General features: G+C 34.4%; 2 protein-coding genes across 2 annotated transcripts in view; one reads left to right on the top strand and one right to left on the bottom strand.

The window, feature by feature from the left end:
• The window catches only part of LOC149784892 (sperm axonemal maintenance protein CFAP97D1-like), a 56178-nt gene extending 46904 nt beyond the window's left edge, over nt 1–9274 (top strand). Inside the window, exons 5-6 of the mRNA XM_089978474.1 lie at nt 6305–6424; nt 8468–9274. Of these exons, the coding sequence (XP_089834600.1) occupies nt 6305–6424; nt 8468–8548 (201 nt within the window). The 3' untranslated portion in view covers nt 8549–9274. The remainder of the gene's footprint in view (nt 1–6304; nt 6425–8467) is intronic.
• Nucleotides 9275–9574: 300 nt separating this feature from the next.
• On the bottom strand, nt 9575–23806 carry LOC149784891 (short stature homeobox protein 2-like). Its single transcript, XM_089978473.1, has 5 exons — nt 23222–23806; nt 14779–14946; nt 13682–13842; nt 11065–11199; nt 9575–9918 (listed from the first exon to the last, which is right to left on the bottom strand). Exons 1-5 carry the CDS (start codon nt 23397–23399, stop codon nt 9652–9654), a joined length of 909 nt encoding a protein of 302 aa, XP_089834599.1. The 5' UTR covers nt 23400–23806; the 3' UTR covers nt 9575–9651.
• Between the last annotated feature and the right edge of the window lie 2125 nt (nt 23807–25931).

Raw genomic sequence — 25931 nt, 5'->3', positions numbered from 1 at the left:
TGAAGAATTGAAATCCTCACAAGAGACATTCATATGTGAAACATATAACCTTCCTGCATAAGACGCGTGGAAACTTTATGAAGAGATCCAACGGTTAATGGAAAAAGTCGTTGTCTGTAAACAAGACAAACAAGCCTTGGATAGACAAATCTATTAAAGCACAAATCAGAAGACGGAACAAATTATTTGCAAGATTGAAAACAATAGGAAAGGCACGATATCGGAACCTATACAAAGAAGCAAAAGCAAGATCACAACGCTTAGAACGGAAAGTCTACTGGAGATATATTGAAATTTTGATAGAATTTTGAAATCCAAATGAAGAACAACAACCAAACAAGCAGAAGAGATTTTGGAACTACATTAAGTACTTACGTAGAGACAACTGTGGTGTGGCACCACTCAGTGAACACGGGTAACTAAATTCAGAGGCATCAGACAAGGCTAACATACTGAATCGTCAATACCAGTCAGTCTTCACACAAGAGGATAAGAGTGATCTACCAAGCCTACATGGAGATCGTTACCCACCAATGCCTGACATCCAAGTTACCGAAGGAGGTGTATACAGCTTATAATGAACGATTAACGCACAGAAGTACCATCGGAATAGCCATGATTCCAGCAAGAACCCTCAAAGATCTGGCCGGTGAGTGTGCACCATACTTAAGCTATATTTACCAGAAGTGCTTCTTAACAGGTTATGTCCCTGATCTGTGCAAAACAGCAAATGTTATGGCTATCTTCAAAAATGGAGAAAGATTCATCATAGGAATTACAGACCTGTCTCCATTTCATGTATCTGCTGGGAAACGCATGAACACATCATTGTCAGCAACATGATGCATCACTAGATCATTTAAACATTCTAACAGACTGCCAACATGGTTTCCGTGCCAGACGAAGCTGTTAAGCACAGCTCATAACCCTAGTGGATAAGCTCGCCAAATCCTTAGACAGAGGTAAGCAATATGGCCTTTCGGTCCTTAAATTTAGTAAGGCTTTCGATCGTGTCCCGCTTGAAAACTCCTCTGTCATTTGGACTACTATGGCATCAGGGGTACTACTCAGCAAAGGATCAGATATTTCCTGACAGACAGATCGCAGAGGGTTTAGTACATGGAGCAACATCAGACCCAGCACCGGTTGTTAGGGGAGTACTTCAAGGAAGTGTTTTGGGTACCATCCTCTTTCTGGTGTTCATCAAGCGACTTACTTGCGAGTTTCAAATCCAACACAAGACTGTGTGCAGTTAACTGTATAGTCTACCTGGAAATAAATTCCCTCTAATGATTGTGAAATCCTCCAAGAAGACCTGAACCGACTGGCGCTCTCGGAAAGAACTTGGAGTTGTTATTCCGACCAGAAAAATGCCGCATCCTAAAAATTTACAGGAAGAAATCATCAATCTTGTCAGAATATATTCTTAAAGCGTACAAGCTAACTACTGAGCAGGCAACACAATATCTCGTTAAACATGCAGCATATTTCTATCTTGTTCGACCAGGCATTGAGTACTGCTCAACCGCGTGGAAACCACATAATAAAGGCCTAAACATAGGATAGAGATGGTTCAAATGTGAGCTACTAAATTCACCACAAATAGATAATGCAATGCTTGCAGCTTCCTTCGATGCTGAATCATCTCTCCAGTGGAAATTACTCGAATCCAGGCGAACGAAAACCCAGCTGACCATGTTGTTCAAAATAGTGAACAATCTAGGGTACTTACCAGGTGACAAATACTTGACCCTAGTGTAAAGCCAAACTAGGGCAAGTTCCAATTAAAGTCATCATCAACAAATTTTTCAAGGTCAGGAACTTGGAACAAATTACCTACAATAATTGCAGAAGCTATTAACTTGGTATCTCACAAGTAGGAGCTTTCCAAAATCGCATTCTAATGAACTAGTCAGCTAGAAGTAAGACCTAGAGATTATCAGGGCTATGCCGGTTGCGGCTCCTTATCTCATCGCAGCTACGGTAGCTAGCCAGATCTGAGTATGCTACAGTAGCCGGATTGGTCTGAATATTAAAGGACGAAAACATACACTGACACTCTTTTACTTATTTCTGACATTCCTATCATTACTGTTCTGACTGTCATATAGCTATCTTCCTAACCTTAATATCGACCACATTTCAGCGTAGATAAAAATTATTTTTCTATGCGAATAATAATGCTAGACGTAAGCATGTGCGAGAAGAAAACGAATTCGGTGTTCGCAGTCTTCTGTATTGTTTGCATGTCGTGTGAATAACAGAATGTTTACAGTTTATTAGGTATATAATAGACATAAGAACAAAAATGTAATATGCATTGCCGTATCACGTATAACAGACACGGTTTAGCTCACCGTTTCACTTAGCTTAGCATATCCATTTTTCTTTAGTTTTTCCGTACAATTTCCGTATTTGGTTACAGGTGCTTCACTAACGAGAATTTTGTACATATTTCTGAAGTTTTCCTTTGAGTTACACGTCAGACTTGACCCAAAATCCCAGGCAGACGTAAATGCAAAGTGTTTTCCTAAGTCTGTATTCTGGAATGCGAGAATCCTCGAGACAAAAGGTTGTTTTTTAGATGCTCCCTGACATTTCAGTATGTACCGTGTAGTGGGTCTTCCCTAACAACGCTAAAAATAGTTTTACACGTTCGCTGTAAAATAATTCAATGTAAACATTCAAATGCGTAATGGTACATTTTGTTTAGCTGATTAACCCGAAAATATAAACAAGTGAGACATTAAAGTACAAACTTTACTGAAATTCCGTCATAAAACTCGCCAGAAAAATGACCCCTTACATACGTTATGTCAAGTTTGAGAAATGATGATGTTCGGAGTGCCATTTTATGCAGAGTCATTTAGAATGTATTCCCGTTAGTACAAACAGAAATTAAGATGCGAAAATTCGAATCCAGTAGACTGTACATTTTTTATTCCCTCCCTACTATTCATTATATGAAACCAATTTTTCCATACGTTTACAGGTGACGCCGTCAGCATTTCCTTTTGATAATGGCTACTGTCTTATAATACATCGAACGAAGACAATTTACAACTGTTTTTCTGTAAATTATCAACATCAGCAGCAGCAGATGGAATTAATAAATGTTTTGTTGGCTAATGATAAGAATTTGTTTATACAGACTTTTGGGGTCCTTATTCACCAAACATACGTTCAGCTCAAACGCGAAAGTAGCCTTAATGGGACTTCAGTGTTATTGAAGAAAATTAAGAGTGGACAGATATTTATTTATTTTTTAAAATTGTCTGGTATTATCCATAATATCTGAAGAGCCTTTAGCCCAAATGGATGTTGCACAAAGCTTGACACAGTGATTTGATACATAAACGAATTTACAGTTCCCACTGGTCATTAGATTGTGAGATTAATAAACTATTTCCTCAAGTTTATTTTTCTGTTTCCAGTGAAATCGCATATTTATAAAATAATAAAAAAAATAACTCAAAGCAAACATAATATTGTGAATAAGAAACTGTATAATCGCACTGTTGCATCGATGAAAACATGAGCAATCTATTTATATAGAAGTTTAAAAGCTTTTCTGTATATGAATTACGTAAAATCTGACCACAGGCTGTACAGTGCATGGTACCGAATTCTAAAATAGCAGTATCCAATTTTTTACACATGGATCGAGCACACAGAATTCAGGTAATACTTCTTATCGAACAGCAGGGCAATCACTCAAATAGCTGCCAAATCACTCTAACAGCGGCCAAATCACTCAAACAATTGCCAGATCACTGAAATAGCGAACAAAATCACTGAATAGCAACCAAATCACTCAAACAGCAGTCAATTCACTCAAATAGCAACCAAATCGCTGAATAGTGGCCAAATGACTGAAATAGCTGACCAATCACTCAAAAAGCTGCCAAATTAGTCAAATAGCGACCAAGTATGCAACCAAACGAACGAAAAAGATGTAAAACTTGGTCAAAAACTCTAATTATATTTAAAGCTTAATTTACATTTTCTTCAAGCATATATTTCTAGTTTATGTGTGGCTGCATAAGCATTTTGTTCTTCCCTCCTCCTAAATAGTTGTCATTTACTGGAAAGTGTTTAATGCTTAGTACAATTCTTTATATCATTTCTTATTGAATTGTATATTTGTTTCCATCAGAGCATTCAAACCACCTCTTTAATTATAACTAAGAGTTTTTTGTATATTTGTTTCCATCAGAGCATTCAAACCACCTCTTTAATTATAAAGAGTTTTTTGTATATTTGTTTCCATCAGAGCATTCAAACCACCTCTTTATTTATAACTAAGAGTTTATCTTGTAAACATTTGAACCTTCTAGAATGAAATTTTCCATTAGGTAATAGTTTTTTATATATAGAAAATGCTAATTGTAACCTGAGGTCAAGTAAAGGACTATATAATCTTGTTTATCTAGAAATTATTCATTCGTTCTGTAAGATCTGAGCAGAATCAGTTGTATTATTGTTGTATCCAGTATGTCATCTAGGCTGGAATTTATTTATTCAAATTATTTAATTCACATGATTCTTCTTTGAAAATACAAAGTGCTCAAAGTACCATTATTTAAAAACGAGACTAGGATTTATAGTGAAATTCAAAAATAAGGATATATTCTTGGATTGTATTATTGTGATTCGACAAAAGACTGTTGGCACATCACGACGACACAGACCACTTCAAGCACATTAATACTTTCAGCGTGGATTTAATTAGAATACCACTAACGTTTATTCTGAACTTTAATCATTAGGACCTTTCTTCCAAATTCTAGGATAATTTGGCATTTATTTCACAATACCGTTCATTTCACATGTTTCACTTTGTATTCTGAGGATATAAATTATTCAATTTTACAAAACTTGTGTTTTTTCGTTCTTTTCCATTACTTAGTGTATGACCATAGACTCGTAATAGGAAAATTCATCGTGCAGTCAGTCTAATATTCCATCAGTGGAAAGGCTGTGTATACGTTGAGGTGTTTAAATGGTGTTCAATGTAGAAAATTTTAATGATTTTCTTTTCCACGATCTTCAATTCATAGAAAAATGCCAAAATCGAGACATTGAGACGACGGCTTATTTTTTGTACTATTCCGATAGGAATTTGATGAAATTCGTTACATTTGAGTTTGGAATCGCATTTAATCGCTACATTTAATTGGGAATCGCCTTTCTGTTTTAAAGCAAATCCCACCCGATAACTGAAGGGTTGTGGAATAGATTCAAACAACACAAGAAACAACAGAAAGGCGGTATGCTGAGACAAAATTAGGGGAAGCATAGTGTTCCAAGGAACCAGTGGCGTCACTAGGGTTGGTGTCACCCAGTGAGGTAAATCTTGGTGTTACCCCCATGGATCTCTTTCCGTAAGAGACCATACAGAATCTTTAGTAATGTCATTTTGGTGTCACCCCCTCTGATGGTGTCACCCGGTGCGGTCCGCTCCCCCCAAGTGACGCCACTGCAAAGAACCTTTGTTGATTGGTTTATTTCTGTGAGACTTTAGAGTTACGAAAGGGTTGACTCACACTTGACTCATTTAATGATTCTGACACATAATTCTCTACAAAAGAAGTTAGGGGTAAACTAAGCGATACTTGTTCATTAGTCTTCCATTGGGTCATTTTATATCCGAACCTTAAAGCTGCCAGCTCGAAGTGACAGTGATTCACGTTAGATTATTATAATGATAATACATACATTATATATATATATATATATATATATATATATATATATATATATATATATATATATATATATATATATATATACATACATACATACATACACAAAAATACATAGTGTTTTATTCAGAATCGGCGGAAAGAATGAGCAGGTATATGTCGAGTTCGTCAGGCTAAGAAATATTCATTCCCCATATTAAAATGAATTATTTCCCCCGACGTGGAATAAAACATTGTTGCACTTTTGTATTTATTTAATACCCAACTTTATGTTTCACACATCATTTTCGCTCTACAGTGTGACTGGATATTAAAATCTCGATTCGGTGCATCCTCATTATTAACGCGCGTGCATCTGTTAAAAGACGTAAATGAATGTAGGTGTGCGATTCGGAAAAAAGATCGAATATGTGTCATGCGCCAGAACAACAATGCAGTATGATTTGAGGAATAAAACCCCAAAACTGGTTCATCCCAAGCTTGTTTTTGTCATCCCTTCATTTTGCGTGGACGAGGCTGAAATGTATATCATTGGGTTTTCCCAATGTGCAAATTTGTGTCTCTGCATTTAATATCGTCAATCTGTCTTTCTTTTTCAGGTTAACCAGGTGTACATGATGAATATTTCTAAGTATCCACATCCATGGAGGAGTGAGCAATCACACTACGAGAAAATCAAACAACAGAAGATGTGTGCAAACAAAGAAATCATGGAAAAGGTTATCACACAAAATGAAAAACACTAATATCAAGGGGTTCTGTTTTGCGACTTTAGCATTCGATCGCCTCGGTCATAGATACGTCGCACTAGACCGCCACGTTATGCGACAAAACGCAATGTATTGCATTCGACCGAGTAGTGTTGTATTCACTCGCCTACCGCATACACATAGTTCGAATACAGCATGCCACTTCGTCAAATGATGCTTAAAACGCGCTGTTTAGATGTGGCGAATGAGAAAAGACGTATTTGTCTCGGTCTAATACGATATATCTGTTATTCTCTGGGTTGATTTCAAAAAGCTGTTTCACTATTACACTCTTTAAAAAAAAAATAATTAAATATTCGCTAAGTACAAAAGTTTGGCGGAATAAAGCGAAGTGTTCGAGTCCTAAAGTTCTAAGTTTTCCACAAAAGATCCAACAAATGGTGACTCTGAGTAAATGTTGAATAATCTTTGTTTTTAAATGATATTATAATCAAAACATTTATAATTTACGAATAGACCTTTTGTCCCTTTGTACGAGTGATGTCCCTTTGAATAAGGTTAAGGATTATTGTGGTAGAAGTACAGTAAGCTCACTTTTGTGTTAATTCATATTTTTCATAAAATGATTATTAAAGAAAAACATGCTAGATTCTATTGGGTCTGAATTTAGATCATACATAAACTGTTTATATTACATACCTAAAGTATGCATTATTTGCTCATTAAGGGGACGCTCTACAGGTATTATGAACTTTTGAATGAGGGTCAGGTGTAAGGTGAAGTTGTTTGCATTTGCAACATGCACATTGGAGAGAATAGTGACATACCTCTATGTTACTTTCACGCACTATGGCTGTAATTTATTTGGATATTTTACCTGTGGAAATTGTACATGACTTAAGCACGCGACTAACCAAAATGACTGCTCCCAGGTGCTCGGAAAAAAGCCTGTTTAGTCTAAAGTGCACTATCTTTAGCAGTTACTGAAATAGGAAAGACGAAATTTGCTAGACTAGACAACACCAGCTTCTGAAATGCAATGAATGAATAAACAAATGTATAAAATAAAAAAAAAGTTATACGCTCTTTTTATAAGTTACCTCTGTAGACTAAGAAGTGAAAATGACCGAGCGGAGCTTGCCAGTGGCGTCACTCGGGTTGGTGTCACCCAGTGCGGTAGCTCATGGTGTCACCCCCATGGTCCTCCTTCCGTAACAGACCATACAGAATCCTTAGTAATGTCATTTTGGTGTCACCCCCTCTGATGGTGTCACCCGGTGCAGTCCTCACTCCCCGCATACCCCTAGCGACGCCACTGCTGTGCCTGCTAGTCATGTATTTAACTATGATCGGTTATCTGCTTATGAAATTCGACTAGACCGAGCAGTGTGTGCTCTGTAAAATTTACAATTTTTCATTTTGGTGTCACCCCTCTGAGATGATGTCACCCGGTGCGGTCTGCACCCCCCGCACCCCTCTAGCGACGCCACTGGAGCTTGCAGTTTTTTTTATTTTTATAGATGTGCGTCTAAAGGAAGGCCTAGCTGTATATTCTGTAACCCATATTACAGACATCAACCATACACAAAAATAAAGGGAATTAAAAGTTCTTTTAACAATGCCTAAAATAAACAAGGTCTAACTTTTAAATAACCAGTATATCCAGTGAGGCAAATCGGGTAATTCTTTTTCTTTAAAATCTAACCCAATGCAAAATACGAAACAGTAGAGCGCCACCTTAACTGTCAAAATCACTTTTATATGAAGACTGTGTACTCCGAATGACATCTGACCTTTGGAGCTCTTCAGTGCGTAGAAAGCAACATTGCGAACGAAGTGTTAATACAGCTATTACATCCTAGAAACGAGTCTTAATGACAATAGAAACTGCGGTAAATCAATATTTGACACATTTTATATAACGTTATATGAGCATTTATATTGAAATTTTGAGTAGCCTAATAGCAAACAATCCTTGAAGATGTGAGAAATGAATAAGTGGTCCTTTTTTGTCTGAAAAGTTACTCTTAAATTCTATTTTTTTTTTCACAGATCAGGAAAGGGAACCAGAGGATAGCACAGCTAGTGGCAGATTCCTCAAACACATCAAAAACATCCAAAACACCGTGGTAGATCTTGGAGAAATATGATAAATATATGAATTATTTACAGACGTGGATCTCTGCAAGAATGTTATCAAAATTTTTGTCCAGTGACTTTCTTCTTCTGAATTTATTTATTTGTATCGTTCCTTTGCATTGCGTGCAAGACATAAAATTATTTGTTATACCAAATATTACTCTAATTTGTTTTCTTTTTAACATTTCATTGATTTTTCATGCTACTACTACTACTACTAATAATAATAATAATAATAATAATAATAATCTATAGTAATTGTAATATTCTTCTTATATATTATTAATATCATCATCATCATCATTATTATTATTATTATTATTATTGTTCCGAGGAACTTTCTTCAAATCAGAGAGTCCTCTACCTTGTTTGTGCAAAAATTACTTGTTTACTTATTCCATATGCAAGTTCAAAGTATAAATTTGGCCAAATTTAGCATATTGTATGCAAGAGTCCTCTATATCGTTTGATCTGACGCTAGTAGAGAGAAAAGTTGTAACGCCTGACAACTAACAAGAAGAGGAAAATGGGACTGCTGTGGTAAAATTGGTATAACAGATATGCTGATTTTGAGGCTGGGTGGTGGTTTTAATATCTGACTGTGCAAAAACATTATTATGGGTCAATAGTTCCAACAGAGTCAAATTAGGACGATAATGTAGTCCATATTGTTTCAACAGACTTAAGTATTAATTAAACTGTATCAGCTTTATCATCCATATTGCAGATCGACAAGCGCAAACATGAAGGCAGCCTCAAATGTGTTGTGCACGTATACAGTTTTATACCTCGAATGTACCAAAATTGATCCCTTTCAAGGAGAAAAAGAAAGAATGTTGCAGACCAAAGGAAGAATAATAACTCGGAGTCTAACGAACCAGCAAAGGAAATCCAGTTTACTCGAGTAATGGTGGCACTGATACAAAACGTTTAATCAAGGTCACGCTTTATAACTATCGTCTGCATAAATCCATCTGGTATATGCTTGAAAAGTAATCAGGAAAAGAGTGGAAAACAAAGTAATTTGGCACGGCAAGGTTTATTAAGACACAGATGCGTGAAGGAAAATGATAGAAACCCAACTGTTCAATTATAAGTCACTTGTAAAGATACTGCATTTCAATCGCAGCCTCGTGCTCGCGTGCTTTCATCCGCAAGGTTGCAATACTTCCATTTCGTTGCGGTTCCGGAAGCGCGTATCCATAGTAACAGCTGGGCGCATACGGAAATGGAGGGAAGATATTGTAGAATGGAAAAGGGTAAAAGGGGTAGGGTGGTAAGGACAGAGCTAGTGGTGACAGTTTTGTGTTCTCAACTTTCAGTTTGTCATCAGCTGTTGAGCCCTCGAGCCTTTCGTTCTTTTTCTGAAAATCAAAGAAAAATTTGAGAATAAAACACTTAGGTAAAGTGAATAGATATATGATGCATGGAAGTTTCTTTATGACTTATATCCTTCGATTCTTTAGAATGCAGCTTTTTGTGTGTTCAGTATGCAAAGATGGTATCATAGGTTACCACTAGCTGAGTTTTCCTAATATAATTCTTTAAAAAATAAGTACTACAGGAACATTTATCGCAATATGATGATACAGATTAGACCTGATGCTTTCTAATGGTTTAATCTTGATTAAATGTGTTGATTTTCTAAATCATACACTTCAGTGCTATTTAAGACGAATAATGTTCAAACTTTATTATGACAATTCAAGGACATATAAATATTGCTTCAAATCAGTTATTAAATATATGACGCACCTGAATTATACGAAAGAGTAAGACATATTTTACGACTTTTGAATGAATTAGCAAGAAATGTAAATTCTAGGTGATGATGTAGTTCCGTACTTCTAAGGGCGAACGCAGTATTTTAATTAATCTATGTTGAACTAACCCTAAAGAGTGAGTTATATCAATACAGATATTGGTACGTGACAAGTTTATTTCATAATGCACCAATGCTACAACGTTCGTCACCAAAGCACAAAAAATTGTGGAATTAGAGTTGATTTACTAATTGTAAGCAAAAATGAGCGAATCTTGGAAAGCAGATCACATTGACCTAGTTTAACATTACGGCACATCTTCACCCGAATATGCGCCTATAATGCATGTTTATTATCATTAAGTTTATTTAAATAGGGCGCACTAATGCATGTACACAAGGACAAACACAAACCAAGAATTAAGGACAACTTAAAACGTATATTCTGTCTACTTCTCGAAGTGGGGGCCCCGAGTGGCCGAGTGATCTAAAGCGCTCTCCGTTACGGATCAATGCCATCTCACCTCTGTCTGCGTGGGTTCCAGTCTCCGATTCGGCCAATGTGGTTATGTGAGAAAGCTTGCCAGTAGCTTCTCGTGGGTCGGTGGTTCTTTCCGTGGTTTTCCCGGGTTCTTCCTCCACCATTAATACTGGCCGCCATGTATAGCCTATCGTGTGCTGAAAAATGGCGTTAAACCCTACAACAATAACAACAACAATAACTTCTCTAAGTCGTGAGAACATTTACCAGAATAAATTCATGTTGCTGAAACGATGATTTCGGTGCAGGAACAAAGGAAACATCCCTCAGATCTTGAAGTCCACCAAAGTTTCCCAATTTTTCGAATTTCCTCCATTTTGCCCTTCTGTTCTGAAACCAAATCTGCATAGAAAAAGTAGTTGTTAATATAGAAATCATACACTACTTCATTTTTTCAAATGGCTAGAGGTGTAGAGGCTTCCTATTTTTATTAGCAATCATCCAGTAAATTTGTATACCTAGACTAGATAATTACCTATTTGTAAACGTTCTGTTCACATTAATGAAAAGAAATGTTATCGAAAGTGTTAACATGACAGCGCCATGACGAACATGTTTAAAATGACAAGGCCAATAATAAAAATAGATAAATTTACAAGATCCCTGATGAACATAGTTGACGTGACAAGGCCCCCCGTTGCCATAGTTAACATGACAAGGTCCTCGATAAACATGACAAAGTCCCTGCTGAACATAGATAACATGACAAGCTCCTTGATGAATTTTGATGACATGACAAAGTCCCTGCTGAACATAGATAACATAAGGTCCCTGCTGAACACAGATAACATAAAAAAGTCTATGCTGAACATTGATATCGTGACAAAATTGCTGCTGAACATAAATAACATGACAAGCTCTCTGATGAACATTGATAACATGATAAAGTTCCTGCTGAACATAGATAACACGACAAGCTCCCTTACGAATATTGATAACATGATAACGTTCCTACTTAACATAAATAACATGACAAAGTCCCTTTATAACATAGAATACATGACAAAGGCCCTGCTGAAAATAGATAACACGCGAAGCTCCCTTACGAATATTGATAACGTGATAAAGTCCCTGCTGAACATAGATAACATGACAAAGTCGATGCTGAACATTGATAACTTGACAAAGCCCCTGCTGAACATAGAAAACATGAGAAGCTCCCCGATAAACATTGATAACATGACAAAGTCCCTGTTGAACATAGATAACATGACAAGCTCCCTTACGAATATTGATAACATGATAATGTCCCTGCTGAACATAGATAACATGAAAAAGTTGATGCTGAACATTGATATTGTGACAAAGTCCCTGCTGAACAGAGATAACAGGACAAACTCCATGATGAATATTGATAACATGATAAGTCCCTGCTGAACATAGATAACATGACAAAGTCTCTTCTGAACATAAACTATATGGCAAAGTCCCTGCTGAACATAGATAACAAGAGAAGTTCCCCGATGAACACTAATAACATGACAAAGTCCCTGCTGAACATAGCTTGAGAAGCTCCCTTACGAATATTGATAACATGATAAAGTCCCTGCGGAACATAGATACCATGACAAAGTCCCTTATGAGCATAGATTACATAATAAAGTCCCTGATGAACATTGATAGCATGACGAAGTCACTGCTAAAAATAGAGAACACGACAAAATCCCTGATGAACAATAATAACATGACAAAGTCCCCCTGCTGAATAAAGATAACATGACAATGTCCTTGCTGAATATAAATAACACGACACGCTCCCTGCTGAACACAGATAACACGAAAATATCCCTGCTGAGCATAGATAACATGCCAAGCTACTTGATGAATATTGATAACATGACAAAGTCCCTGTTTAACATAGATAACATGACAACGTCCCTGCAGAACATTGATAACATGACAAACACCCTGCTGAACATAATTAATATGAAAAGTTCCCTTATGAATATTGACAACATGACAATCTCCCTGATGAACACAGTTAACGTTACAAGGCCCCTGATGACCACAGTTAACATAGTAATATGACAAGGCCAACTATAAAGAAAGTAGACATGACAAGACCTCCATTGACCATATTTAACACAAGGCCTGCGATAACCATACTTAACAAAGTAACGTTCCTGATGAATATTGATAACATGACAAGACCTCTGATGAACACAGTTAACTTGACAAAACCTATTTAACATAACAATGTTCGCGATGATCATATTTCACATGACAGTGCCCTTGATGAATATAGTTAAAACAAAACGTTTTCGATCTGGACATAAATTTCCAGCAAAACTGACCAGATCGTTTTTAAACCTCCCTAAATTCAATAAAGTAACTTAAATCACAAAACATATCTTAGCAAAGTAATGAGTCGTATCAAACACATTTAGTCCCTTATAGTATAGCTTCTTCTTCTTCTTCATATGCCAGTACTTTAAATTCAAGTGCAAAATTTATTGGTCAGACTGTATACTAGCATTGGTCAACTATTGGTCAGACTTTATATCAACATTGAATGAGTCCAGTTTATAATTGCAGAAATGAGTCCACAAAGAAATGTTTTCAACTATGGCTCATTAGGACAACTTTCTTAGGTAGAAAGAATTCTTTGGCGCTGAAGCAATTTTAGGGAAACGAATTTTAAAAGCAAATATACATAATCTGTTCCGTCTTCTTTGAAGAAATCGTAGGGACATTTTCATCGTCATCTCTACTACTATTCCACTTGTGACCAGTATAATAATGAACTTGAAAAGCTACATTGTGGGAATAACTTCAAATTCATCAAGACCGCGTGAGGAATTTCAACAAATGACACAATACTTACTTGTACACGTGCTTCTGGTATACCAGTCTTCTGCGAAAGCTCTTCGCGCATGTTTACATCTGGGTAATGTGTGAGACAGAAGACTTCCTCAAGTTTCTTAAGCTGATCTGCAGAAAAAGTAGTTCTGAACCTGCGTCGTTTTGCTGATAATTCTTCTTTGCCTGTGAATATAAAAAAAAATGAATACGACACGTGTGGCAATATATCGAATTAAAATTGTTATAGACGAGGCGTACACAATAATATTCATATGTAAGTTTTAGCAAACACAACGTGTTTCTTTCTTTAGTGGACTGGGATATTCCTAAGACATAGGTTATTATATTGAGAGAGAAAATAACCTTATATTAGGAATGAACGTGAAATTTAATGTTAATTACTTAATTAGCATCATACTGAAGAAAAAACCAACCTGGTATGACCTGCGGTGGCCAGAATAAATACACAAGAGTTCAAAAGCCAGGAAAGACAGCTGACGATGCTTTTCTTAGTGATTATCAGAATAGTACAGACGTAAACGCTAGAATATCGAATGAAGGAGCTGCGTATCGTACGCATCACTAGTCTAATCGTTTACTAAAACTTGGATGTTCTGCTGAAAAGAAAAAGAAACAACATGGTCGTGAAACATATTGTTTGATGTTTATTGGCATGTTAACACATAAAAGGTTATAGAGTGGGGAGAGACAAATATATGGTCTGGTCTGTGCAGGATTCGAAGCTACAGTCTTCTGGTCGTTGAGTCTGGCACACTAACTACAAAGCTAAAGCGTTTCTTGATGGCAAGGAGAATCTTTCTACAATAATCACAAAGCCAAAGCGGTTCTTGACGATAATTAAAAACGTTCCTTCTCCTTCTAGTGAAACAAGCAACAGAAAACATTGAATCAAACAATGTGAGACATGAGAAATTCCAAAAATGAAATATACGATTTGCAGAGATACCATGGAATTAAGTTATTTCAGTGACGAAATTGTTATAATATGATATATATATATATATATATATATATATATATATATATATATATATATATATATATATATATATATATATATATATATTGGTTTAAATGTGATATTCGTTTTACAATTACCTGTGTCCGAAGGTCCGCTCTTGTCCATTGTTAAGTCCAGTGAAATGTCATCTGAAAGGCTATCATCTTGTGAGGTTGATGTGACGTTTTCTGGTTCATTGCCCAAACTGATGTCAGAGGAACTGGAACTTGTCTCCGCATAAGGCTCCTCTCTAGAATTCAATGGAGCTGCAAAATAAATATTAATCCATACTATTTTTTTGATAACTTTAGTGGAAATCAACTACTTGTATTACCTCTGCTGCTGAATAATCGATAAACTAAAAGCATTGACACTTTTCTATTTCATTAATTTAGCCCCATTATCAAAGAATGTTTCATTTGTATTCTCTCTCTCTCTCTCTCTCTCTCTCTCTCTCTCTCTCACTAGTTAAAAATTTTAAAAGTTTGTAGGAATATGGAGTTTCTAGTTGTTTGTGGAAGTGGTTGATTTAATTAGCTTTAAGCAACGTTTACAAAAACAAACGTTCCTGCGTATTGCATAGCGATTTGAATCTCAATTTCACATTAAAAGATCAGAGGAATACATAAATTTTGGATTCCCCTTGCTATCAATGTATCCAGCACAGTTCGCAGGTACCGATCGCTTGTACAAAGGCCAGTAATTGAAAATTTCTTTTCAATGGGTAATAACACAAATTTATGAGTATACAAGCGTGACAGGATTGACGACTTCCAAGGAAATTTTCAAAAGTTATCTCCATTTATCTTATCGTATTAGACTATTAATTAGTTACCAAAGGGAGATAATCCTTTGATTTTTCCTTTTGACTATGCATTGCAAAGTAAGTGAATCTTCAGGTCAACAAAATTATGAAACAATCTGTGTTGAACTTGTTTACTCAACACAAGTTGGTTTCGGTTTTAATCTCACCTTACAGATTCACTGCCCGGTAATGTCATTCAATTTTTTAAATTTCACATAAGCGTTTGACAGAAAAATACCGTGAGTTCCAAAATGTATGTTTGGCAAGGAATATTGAAGCTAATCACCAATTTAAAAATAAACAGCCTTTTGTTTTTAAATATTCATTTAAAAACATAATTCAATTTTTCTTAATTGCATAAAATATATGAGGAGTAAAATGTTGAAAATTAAAAATAACATATCTTGATTTTGAAACTTTTAAGTTGCAGAAAGTACATATATAGTAGTAGTAGTAGCAGCAGCAACAGTAGTAGTAGTAGTGGTAGTAGTTGCTATTGTTTTGTCATGGTAATATTAGCTGCCATTTTCGTTCTAATTTGTAAATTACTGATGATAGTGGACGTCCTTAGCAGTTAAATAAAAATACAATGGTTATGGCTTGGGGTTCAACCTAATCCTAAATAAAAATACAATGGTTATGGCCTGGGGTTCAACCTAATCCTAAATAAAATTACAGTGGTTATGGCTTGGGGTTCAACCTAATCCTAAATAAAAATACAATGGTTATGGCTTGGAGTTCAACCTAATCTTACATAAAAATACAATGGTTATGGCTTGGGGTTCAACCTAATCCTAAATAAAAATACAATGGTTATGGCTTGAGGTTCAGCCTAATCCTAAATAAAAATACAATGGTTATGGCTTGGGGTTGAACCTAATCCTAAATAAAAATACAATGGTTATGGCTTGGAGTTCAACCTAATCTTACATAAAAATACAATGGTTATGGCTTGGAGTTCAACCTAATCTTACATAAAAATACAATGGTTATGGCTTGGGGTTCAACCTAATCCTAAATAAAAATACAATGGTTATGGCTTGGGGTTCAACCTAATCCTAAATAAAAATACAATGGTTATGGCTTGAGGTTCAGCCTAATCCTAAATAAAAATACAATGGTTATGGCTTGGGGTTGAACCTAATCCTAAATAAAAATACAATGGTTATGGATTGGGGTTCAACCTAATCCTAAATAAAAATACAATGGAAAAAAGAGTGGGGATAAGTGGAACTTCAAGCAATATCAGGCTTGGTCCGGTTTGTCCTTTACAATGTGTATTTTATTCATTACTTATTTTTACTTACGTCTTAGCATATGTCTGTCTGTCTCTCTCTCTCTCTCTCTCTCTCTCTCTCTCTCTCTCTATATATATATATATATATATATATATATATATATATATATATATATATATATATATATATATATATACATCACGAAACATAATTAAAATAATTAAAATCAAGGTAGTATTTTTTAACTTTCCTGCAGGTAGAAAAAACATTCAGTACTGGAAGACGAACAGTAGATTAGATAGGTATAGGTTGTACATTCGAGTCTCAGTTTTTATTTAAACTGTTTCAATATATACTAGCTGCATTCATTGCTGTTTCTGCTGCTGTGTGATGTTCTTGATATCATTATCGTCTTCGTCGTTGTCGTAGTCGTTGTCCCTTTTACAATTTTTATATTATTATTAGTAGTAGTAGTAGTTGTATTGTTGTTGTTGTTGTTGTTGTTGATGATGATGATGGCCACATAATCGCGATCATCATCACTAATGTTGTATTGTTAATAATAATAATAATAATAATAATAATAATAAGTAGTAGTAGTAGTAGTAGTAGTAGTAGTATTGCTGTGTTTGTTTTTTTATTATTCGTGTGGTCGTGTTTATTCTTGTTCTTGGAGCTGTCATATGTTATGTGAAATGTCATTTTAAGTATTGTTAGTTTTCCGTCTACAATTTTGCCAAGCAAGTTTGTGTTTTTATATTAAAAAGCAAGCTAAGCTTACACTTTAAAGCATTCCGTTTAAAACTCAGATTCATGTAGAAATCAAACACTAATGTGAAATTATCCGAATCTCCACTTGACAAGCGATTACACAGTATAACTGGATTAATAATACGCAACGCGTGTCGGAGAAGTTGTAAAAATGTCTCGATTTCACTGTCACTTGTTGCCTTAATAGCCTATAGACAGATTACAGTTACTCGTACAAACTTTTGCGGGTAACAAGATTTTAGAACAAGTGCACTGCAAACAAGTGGCCCATTATAACTACCTTTATAACTTCGTTATATAAGCCCGATAGCTGCATGTTTTATTGACGGGAAATCTTGATCACTGTCAAATTTTAAGGCTATTGAAGACTTAGATCACTGTGATAAATTATTCCAAATTGCACTAAATTGCCTTTTCAACTAAATATAAGAATATCTCTCTCTCTCTCTCTCTCTCTCTCTCTCTCTCTCTCTCTCTCTGTATATATGTGGTGAGTTATATGCACTAAACTAACAATAAGCTTTTAATCTTTTAATGTATCATTGTTTTCTTCAAAACGAGACTTTTAACAGTTGTTTAGATCGTAAATCCTAAATCATCTCACTTTTTCAACACATTCCAATTATTAAACTTTTGTCATTAATTTAAATATTAATATTAAGGCTATCTACATGTACCTGCACTTTGCAGGACCTATTTATTCACTGCATGACCTATTTGTTAATTGAATGACCTATTTATTCATCACATGACCTATTTATTCATTATCTTAAATTAATTAAAAGGAGAGAAAAGAGGAAGTTCTTAAGTGGGGTTTTTGTTCGTCACCATAAAAGAAAAAATGCGAAAACTGAAGGCAAATTTGTCAAATTCAAAATTATATAGTAAGATTTTATAAGTAAGTATGATAATTTGGCAAAATGTAGAAATGTTTAAAATATTAAAAAGGATTGGACTGTTCTACTTATAATACTTTCTTCAGACTGGCACACTGACAAATAATCAAACTTGAAAATAAACATTTCATCATAAAGTAATTTAATGACGTCCAAATTAATAACAATAATCCGCTTTCTTTCAAATTCACATTTTGTTAGTTTGTTTATATCTGCGCGAAATAGCACAATTCTGAATTTTTAAAATTTGTTAAAAGTATCTCTATATCGACAAAAAACATCAGAATAAAAGCAAACATTAGAGACAAAAGCCTAAACCCGGTCTAGCCAATGTTAGAGGGAAGCGGAATATAACAGTCGCTTTTTAAGGCTGTAGTTTTCATTTGTATATATTTCTATCCTATTTGACACAAATCATTATGAAGCTAGAACAACTAGTTTTTGTCGGCCTCTATGACCTTAGGTCCAAGTTACAAAAGGAGAACATTTGAGTTCAGGATTTAGTTGATAAAAAATACCTCTTTAAAAAAACCTGATTGATTTTCTACATGGAAAGAATCTTGATGAAGCAACGTTTTCTTTGCACAATCGTTTGACCTTGGGGTCAAGGTCATGGTTCTCACAGCAATACTTTGATCATGGGCTTGAAATGCAGGCCTTGACCTTCATGTCTATCTTTCGTTTCTCTTTTTTTTTCAGTGTTATTAGGTGGATCAGAACAACATTGTGCTTTGGATTAATTATTCGATAATTTAAACAGAAAAAATATTAAACACACTGAGAGAGAGAGAGAGAGAGAGAGAGAGAGAGAGGGCATATTGAAGAGACAACTTTATTTTACATAATTTCATTTTGTTTTTCATCTGTTCTGTCAGTAGTAAATAACAACCGACAAATGCTTGGAACTTGCAAACTAATCCTTAGAATTTCTAGGTGAGTTATCCTTCTCTTACGGTGTTCTGTGTCATTAAATGGTGGAGCTTCCTGGGTTTCTAATGATGTACCTTAACATTAAATGGTGGGTCTTCCTGATTTTCCTATGATGTTCCGTACTTTAAATGGTGGGTCTTCCTGATTTTCTTATGATGTACTGTCACATAAAATGGTGGGTTTTCCTGAGTTTCTTATGATGTACTGTCACATAAAATGGTGGGTATTCCTTATTTTGCTATGATATCCTGGAACATTAAAGGATACTTCTTTCTGATGCTGCCTCTTAAGTGATGACACCTCTATTACAACGCAACCAACCCCATCACGGTGCTCGGGAAAAGTTTGTTTATGGGAGCATTATGTATCGGTAACGGCAAAAGCACTCTTAAGTTTCCATGCTACTTTACCAGCCCGGGGAAAAGGAGTGATGTATTGTACTTGTCGAGAGGCACACGTACCATTTGCACCTAATTATGAATTGCCATATGGGTCCTTCAGAGAGTTGCTTCAGGGCGTGCATCTCAATGAAATTAGTTCCGCTTAGGAAGAACGAGATGAGTACCGACTTTGGTTTACTTGGGCTTCAACTAGAAAATTATCCAACCAAAAAAATGGATTTCTTTAACTTAGTGCGATCTTGATGTGGGTTTTCTTCTCTTCGTTTGTTTCTTGTTGTTTTTTTTTTAATTTATGTTTTAATAATATTCCCGTTCTGTCCGTTGTTTTTAATATTTTTACCCGTTTTGGTTGTTGTTCTTAATAATATACCCGTTTTGTCTGTTGTTTCTAATAATATACCCGCTTTGTCTGTTGTTTCTAATAATATATCCGTTTTGTCTGTTGTTTCTAATAATATATCCGTTTTGTCTGTTGTTTCTAATAATATATCCGTTTTGTCTGTTGTTCTTAATATTATCCCCGTTTTGTCTGTTGTTTTTAACAATTTACAAATTTTGACTGTTGTTTTTAATAATTTACACGTTTTGTCTGTTGTTTTTAATAATTTACACGTTTTGTCTGTTGCTTTTAATAATATATCCGTTTCGTCTGCTGCTTTTAATAATATGCTCGCCTTGTCAGTTGTTTTTAATAATTTACACGTTTTGTCTGTTCGCTGAAGGATTGCCTTCATGAAGATAAATTTTCATCCATTTGTAAAGTTCCTTTATTGAAATTATTGAGTCCGAATAGTCATATAAATTTAATCTTCTGTTGTTCAAGTTTTGTAAAACTCTATGCTAAGAAAAATGTCGCAAATGTACGCCTACACCTTGAGATATTAAATCGAAAAATTGTCAGAGATGAAAATACTGTATGTCATATTATTTAAAACAGCTGTTTATATTGTCCACAAAACAACAATATACGCATTAATTCTTCCATAAGAATGATTGGAATAGCCAGAGACGCCGTTGCATCCCTCTCAATATTAAAGTAGCAGCAAACAATTTGTCGAAAACTCTGCACGAAATTTTGGGAATAACAAATGGCATATTGTAAAAGTACTCCACCATTTAAGTTGCAGTGATAATGCTTTGTTTACAATTTTTGTTCTGATAAATATAATACCTTGTCAAATGAAAAAAAAGATGTGTCAATTATTGCATTGATATTACGTAAAAATAAATATCTTGAAAAAGTTGTCACTTATTATATTTAAAACTGTAATCTATATTAATATTAAAAAGAAACAAATAAAACAATTAATTCTACTTTCCCACCATAAATCTACAATTCAAAACTCGATTTAATGATTGTATAGTCTGTGGTTAAAATCTTTTTAATAAACCACTCTCTTAATCGCAGACGTTTCAGATGTAACGTTTATCGGAGAAAAAATATTAATGTTATGTTCATGAAATATGACAGTAATTAGGATACAAAAGAAAGTTATTTAACAATGTTGGACAGCATTTCTAGAAAGTTAGGAATTTTAACGACCTTTGTGGGGATTCTTTAAAAAAGTAGTACTCAGCTTACAAAGTTAAGTTCCAACAGTAGAATATACTTTTCGATAAGCATTCTCTCTCTCTCTCTCTCTCTCTCTCTCTCTCTCTCTCTCTCTCTATATATATATATATATATATATATATATATATATATATATATATATATATATATATAAATGAAACTGTAGTACCATACCATGTACCTTTCCCGGCCGATGTTACTTTTTCTTCATTTCTTCAAAATTTATATCCCGTCTCATCTAGACTAATTTTAAGAGATGTTTCTTTCATAATACAAACTGCATGACATCGATGAGAACTGAATTAAATAAACGTGTGTGTGCGCGTGTTCGAGGGTGTGTATGTGTGTGTTAAGATATTGGAAACGTTAATTTGAGCACTTAGATTTACGGTTATTTAGAAATGTGCAAGCCACCAGTCTGCCAGAGAAACGAGGATGGCGAAGTCGCAATTACTTTCAGTGCATAATGCAGTGCTAATAATAAGAATTTCATTTCAAGATGGTATCACATTATACCAAGAATTTCGCCGTCTTTACCAAATACAGAATATGGGATTAAGAAGAGAAGAAAAATGAACAAAATTTGAATCCTTGATAGTACATATAGAGATATTACATGTATATGTATATAAAGAATGTCATACATTGCGTATAAATCTTACTCAATCACGTCATCATCAGTTTTTATCAATTTATAATGACAATGTAAAAGCTGATGTAGATCTGTTTGCGATTTTTTTAATGAGGATTTAAGAGTTCGACTCAAGGCTCATCCTTTTTTTTCTCTGTTTTACATATTTACAACTCTCTTAAGCTCAGAATAACAATATGGCTGAAAAATGAATCACTGTTATCGTTTCTGTTGATATAGTTTCGAAAGTTGCCAAGAATCGATTAAAATAATTTAATACATTACTTCGTCATTTTCTCCGTCCCTCCACCAAAAACCCAAATAAACAAAACAAATCCAGTAGTATATATATATATATATATATATAGTGACAAAAATATGAAGGAGTAAGAAAAGTGTTAAAATATTCATTGTAATCTCTTCCTAGAAACTGGAAAGGACATTAAACTTGATAAAAAGAAAGAAAACACCGTACTGAGCCGTCATTTTTGTTTTGAAGCAGGATATCACTATTGAACGATCTTCCAAGAGCAATGCCACTTAAAACATTGACTAGTTAACAATTAGTGAATGCATAGACAGGCAGTTTATTATTATTGATTCTGCTTAAATCATTGATTGCTAATGCGAGAAGCACCTTCTGAACAAGAATGGAAACTAGAAAACTCGTGTGTCTGAAGAATACTTCAAATATTTCTGCTTGACAAATTTGCAAACATACCGGTTTGATACATGTGTCGATCAAAACCTAAGCGGCTATACGTGTATCAAGCGATACGGCTTCTCTAAAGTGTGTTTATCTATAAAGTTCTTTTGCAAATCAATTACATTATATGTATTGCACTAACTCACCTAATTTTGTAAAGATTCGTTTGAAGAGAGGATCGTAGAAATCTCATATCTTCCATGGTATTTTTACACGTATGTTGGGAAAGTATATTTATTCTATGACAAAAAAATTCGCTGACTCATCTATACGTATCTATTTGCCTGATTAAAGATTCAACAGTGCAACTTCGTATGCAAATCGTCAAATTCAAATTTTCTTCATAAATACATTTGTAATAAATACATTTAATTTCTCAAAAAGGACAATTTTCCCCTTGATGTGTCGTAGAAATTCAGACATATGGATGAAAACATTTGGTACACAAACCGAAAACGAATCTTTGAAATAGCGGTAATTGTTATTTGTTCAGATTGTTCTTAAGGAGTTATGTTGAGATGGGCAGACACTTTCACTAAAGAACTCTTAGACAGTTTGAAGTATATTAGCAAGTGATAAAAGCTGATTACCTGGTTCTATGACGACATCAGTACATTGCTTTTCGTATTTAATTTCTTCTTTCTTTTCGTCTTTTCCATTATCTCCACAAGACGACTTAGCTGGGTCCATTTTAGCATCTCCGAGTATGGCGTCAATTGAATATTTTGTCGAGAGTTTGTAGTATTGTTTGAGTTTCATCACATTCATTTTTTTAAATCAGTAATCAGTTCCAAATGAGATCCAAACCCAGTAGTAGCCGTCTACTTGTTTTTAATGTCAAGTAATATTGTTTTACAAGGCCATTCGAATTATCTTGAATAGAAACTGAAAATTAAGTCGTCCTTTTTAATGAAATATTTCTTGCAAGATGTTGTCAATCTAAAGGCACTTTAGCGGAAAAAAAATTTGAATTCTCCAGTATCAAATTAAAATTGTAAGCAATAACCAACATCCATTACAAACATCTGTTGTGCTCTTTAAAACGGGTTTTCCTCAACAAAAATCAGAGAAGTATGAATTAAATCCTTTCTTCTTTCTTCCGATGTCTGTGACAGTCAGTAGTTTAACTGTTATCAAGTTTTATTAAAGTTTTTCGTATAGATATATGGCCTCCGTTGTATTTGATCAAGATAACTTGGAAGTGGCTTCTCACGAATACATTCATTGTATAGACCCGAAATTGTCTGCCATTGGCTATCTATCTGTTCCCTTTGCTCTGGATGTCACACTGGGCGTAGTTTAGGGTGATTTATAACCCCTTCTTGGAGGTTTGACAGATTTTCTATCCATCTTGAAAGAAGAAATAAGCAAATGAGGAGAAATTTACACTTGATTTACACATTCATATGTTATGTCCTATTTTGAAAGATATTCTTCCGAAATTCGATCTAAATATGACGAAGCATGTAGTGTTACAATTATTTTTCCTTCATTTTCAAAGGTCTAACGATATTGACAGACTCAATAATAGAACCATACTCCTCATAATTGTCATCATTGTAATTAACATCGTTTTCATCATCATCGTCATCGTTAACAGCATCATCATCATCATCAATAATAATAATAATAATAATAATAATAACTACTTCATATTTACATTTATTACATTGCAAGAGTGGTTGTTTACTTAGACTAATCAATATGACAAAACAATAATTGGTGTTTGTTGACGGTTTTGAGAATATAGTTCAACAGATTTAAGTTGAACGATACGATAACGCGTTCCAAATCTAGTCTATTCATACAAGGATAGTCTAAGTTCCTATACAAACTTATATTTTCCTGAGTTTCATCTACTGGTCGTGTTTCAATAAGCTTGTGAATATCAGCTTTATTTTATATTGAAATAATTATTAGTATTTAATTATAAATAAGTATTGATGTATGAGAATATGTTACAACAATTGAATTTTTGTAATACTTCTCATTAATTCAGGAATATTACTTAAACTGTGTCATCTAAACTTACCCCTCCTTTGCCATTCAATCGTTTTATAAAAATAAAACGAAAGTAAAGAGAATCTGTGTTTCAATACTGTAATTAAATCCTCTTTGGTTAAACAATAAACCTATTTAAAATTAATATTTTCATGTATTATATTTATGTCGGTTATATTTGAATTATTTGTCATCAAGACACATTGAAAGTTGTCAGCAGAAAATCGTTTCTAAACAGTACAAAGCAGTATTTATCTATTGCGGGGGAGATGGGGGGGGGGGGGCTTTATTGGTATTTATTATTTTTAATTAATATAGACCATAGAGAAAGCCAAGTCATCGTAAGCTTTGCGATAAATTATTTAGTTTTAAATTATTATATAGTCGAGTAGATTATACTAACCATTTTTAAAGCAGTAATATGGCATGGACAGTTGATCCTCTTGGCTAACAAAGTTGAAATAAAATATTTAATTCAGTGCATGTACCCTTGTCATTCTTACGGATGACATGCCGGAATTATATGAGATCATTTCTTTCATTATATTTCTGAAGAATCCCCATAAAAACATAAATATTAGTTTACTTTTTACTTGTTGATTCTCGACAGAGCTTTGCATATGGAGAATCTTTCGTTCAAGTCAACGTTGATATTTCTCAATATATTTTTTACTTTATCCATTGAAACTTGATGAAACTCAAACTTTCCAACTACACAGTGCATAAGTAGGACTCGTATTATTCAGCTGTTTAAATTTGGGGGGGGGGGGGCTTATAAATGTACAGACATACACTGAAAGAAATTACTAAGCTGTACTTTATATGTGTATAATTCCTATAGCTCTATTACAGTATATATTAGACGGTAATGTCCTATTTGATGGTTTATATGAACTCATGTATTTCTATCCATGACAACCAGTAGTCCTCCATCACAAGAGGTGCCCGGGAAACGTGCCCATGTGCCTCCCCTCCCCCCAGGTCTTAATTGGCCCTACAGGCCGTATTGAGCATCTATAATTTTATATCGAAGTGAATGCATTCCAAAGAGCAAGCTAAGTCCACCTCAGAAACTTCTTTGTCAGAGGCTGGGTTGTCCATACCAATAATACCCTCCATGCGTTGAGCAATTGCTGAATCTTACTTTGATAGAGAGTTAGAGAGTTTCTTGTTTGTCCTCTCTCTCTCTGTCTGTCTGTCTCTCTCTCTCTCTCTCTCTCTCTCTCTCTCTCTTTATATATATATATATATATATATATATATATATATATATATATATATATATATATATACATACAT

The sequence above is a fragment of the Sinohyriopsis cumingii genome, chromosome 13, assembly GCF_028554795.1.
Source record: "Sinohyriopsis cumingii isolate HCF-2022 chromosome 13, ASM2855479v2, whole genome shotgun sequence".
Lineage (NCBI taxonomy): Eukaryota > Metazoa > Mollusca > Bivalvia > Unionida > Unionidae > Sinohyriopsis > Sinohyriopsis cumingii.
Note: the sequence above shows the minus strand (reverse complement) of the source record. Positions and strands in the feature narration are given on the sequence as shown.

What these genes read in the sequence shown, in the direction of transcription:
- LOC149784891 (XM_089978473.1), bottom strand. Translation starts at nt 23,399, where the DNA reads ATGAATGTGATGAAACTCAAACAATACTACAAACTCTCGACAAAATAT. An exon ending in GAGCGGACCTTCGGACACAG is followed by an intron (nt 13,843 to 14,778) that starts GTAATTGTAAAA and finishes TTATATTCACAG; the next exon opens with GCAAAGAAGAATTATCAGCA. An exon ending in TACCAGAAGCACGTGTACAA is followed by an intron (nt 11,200 to 13,681) that starts GTAAGTATTGTG and finishes TTTTCTATGCAG; the next exon opens with ATTTGGTTTCAGAACAGAAG.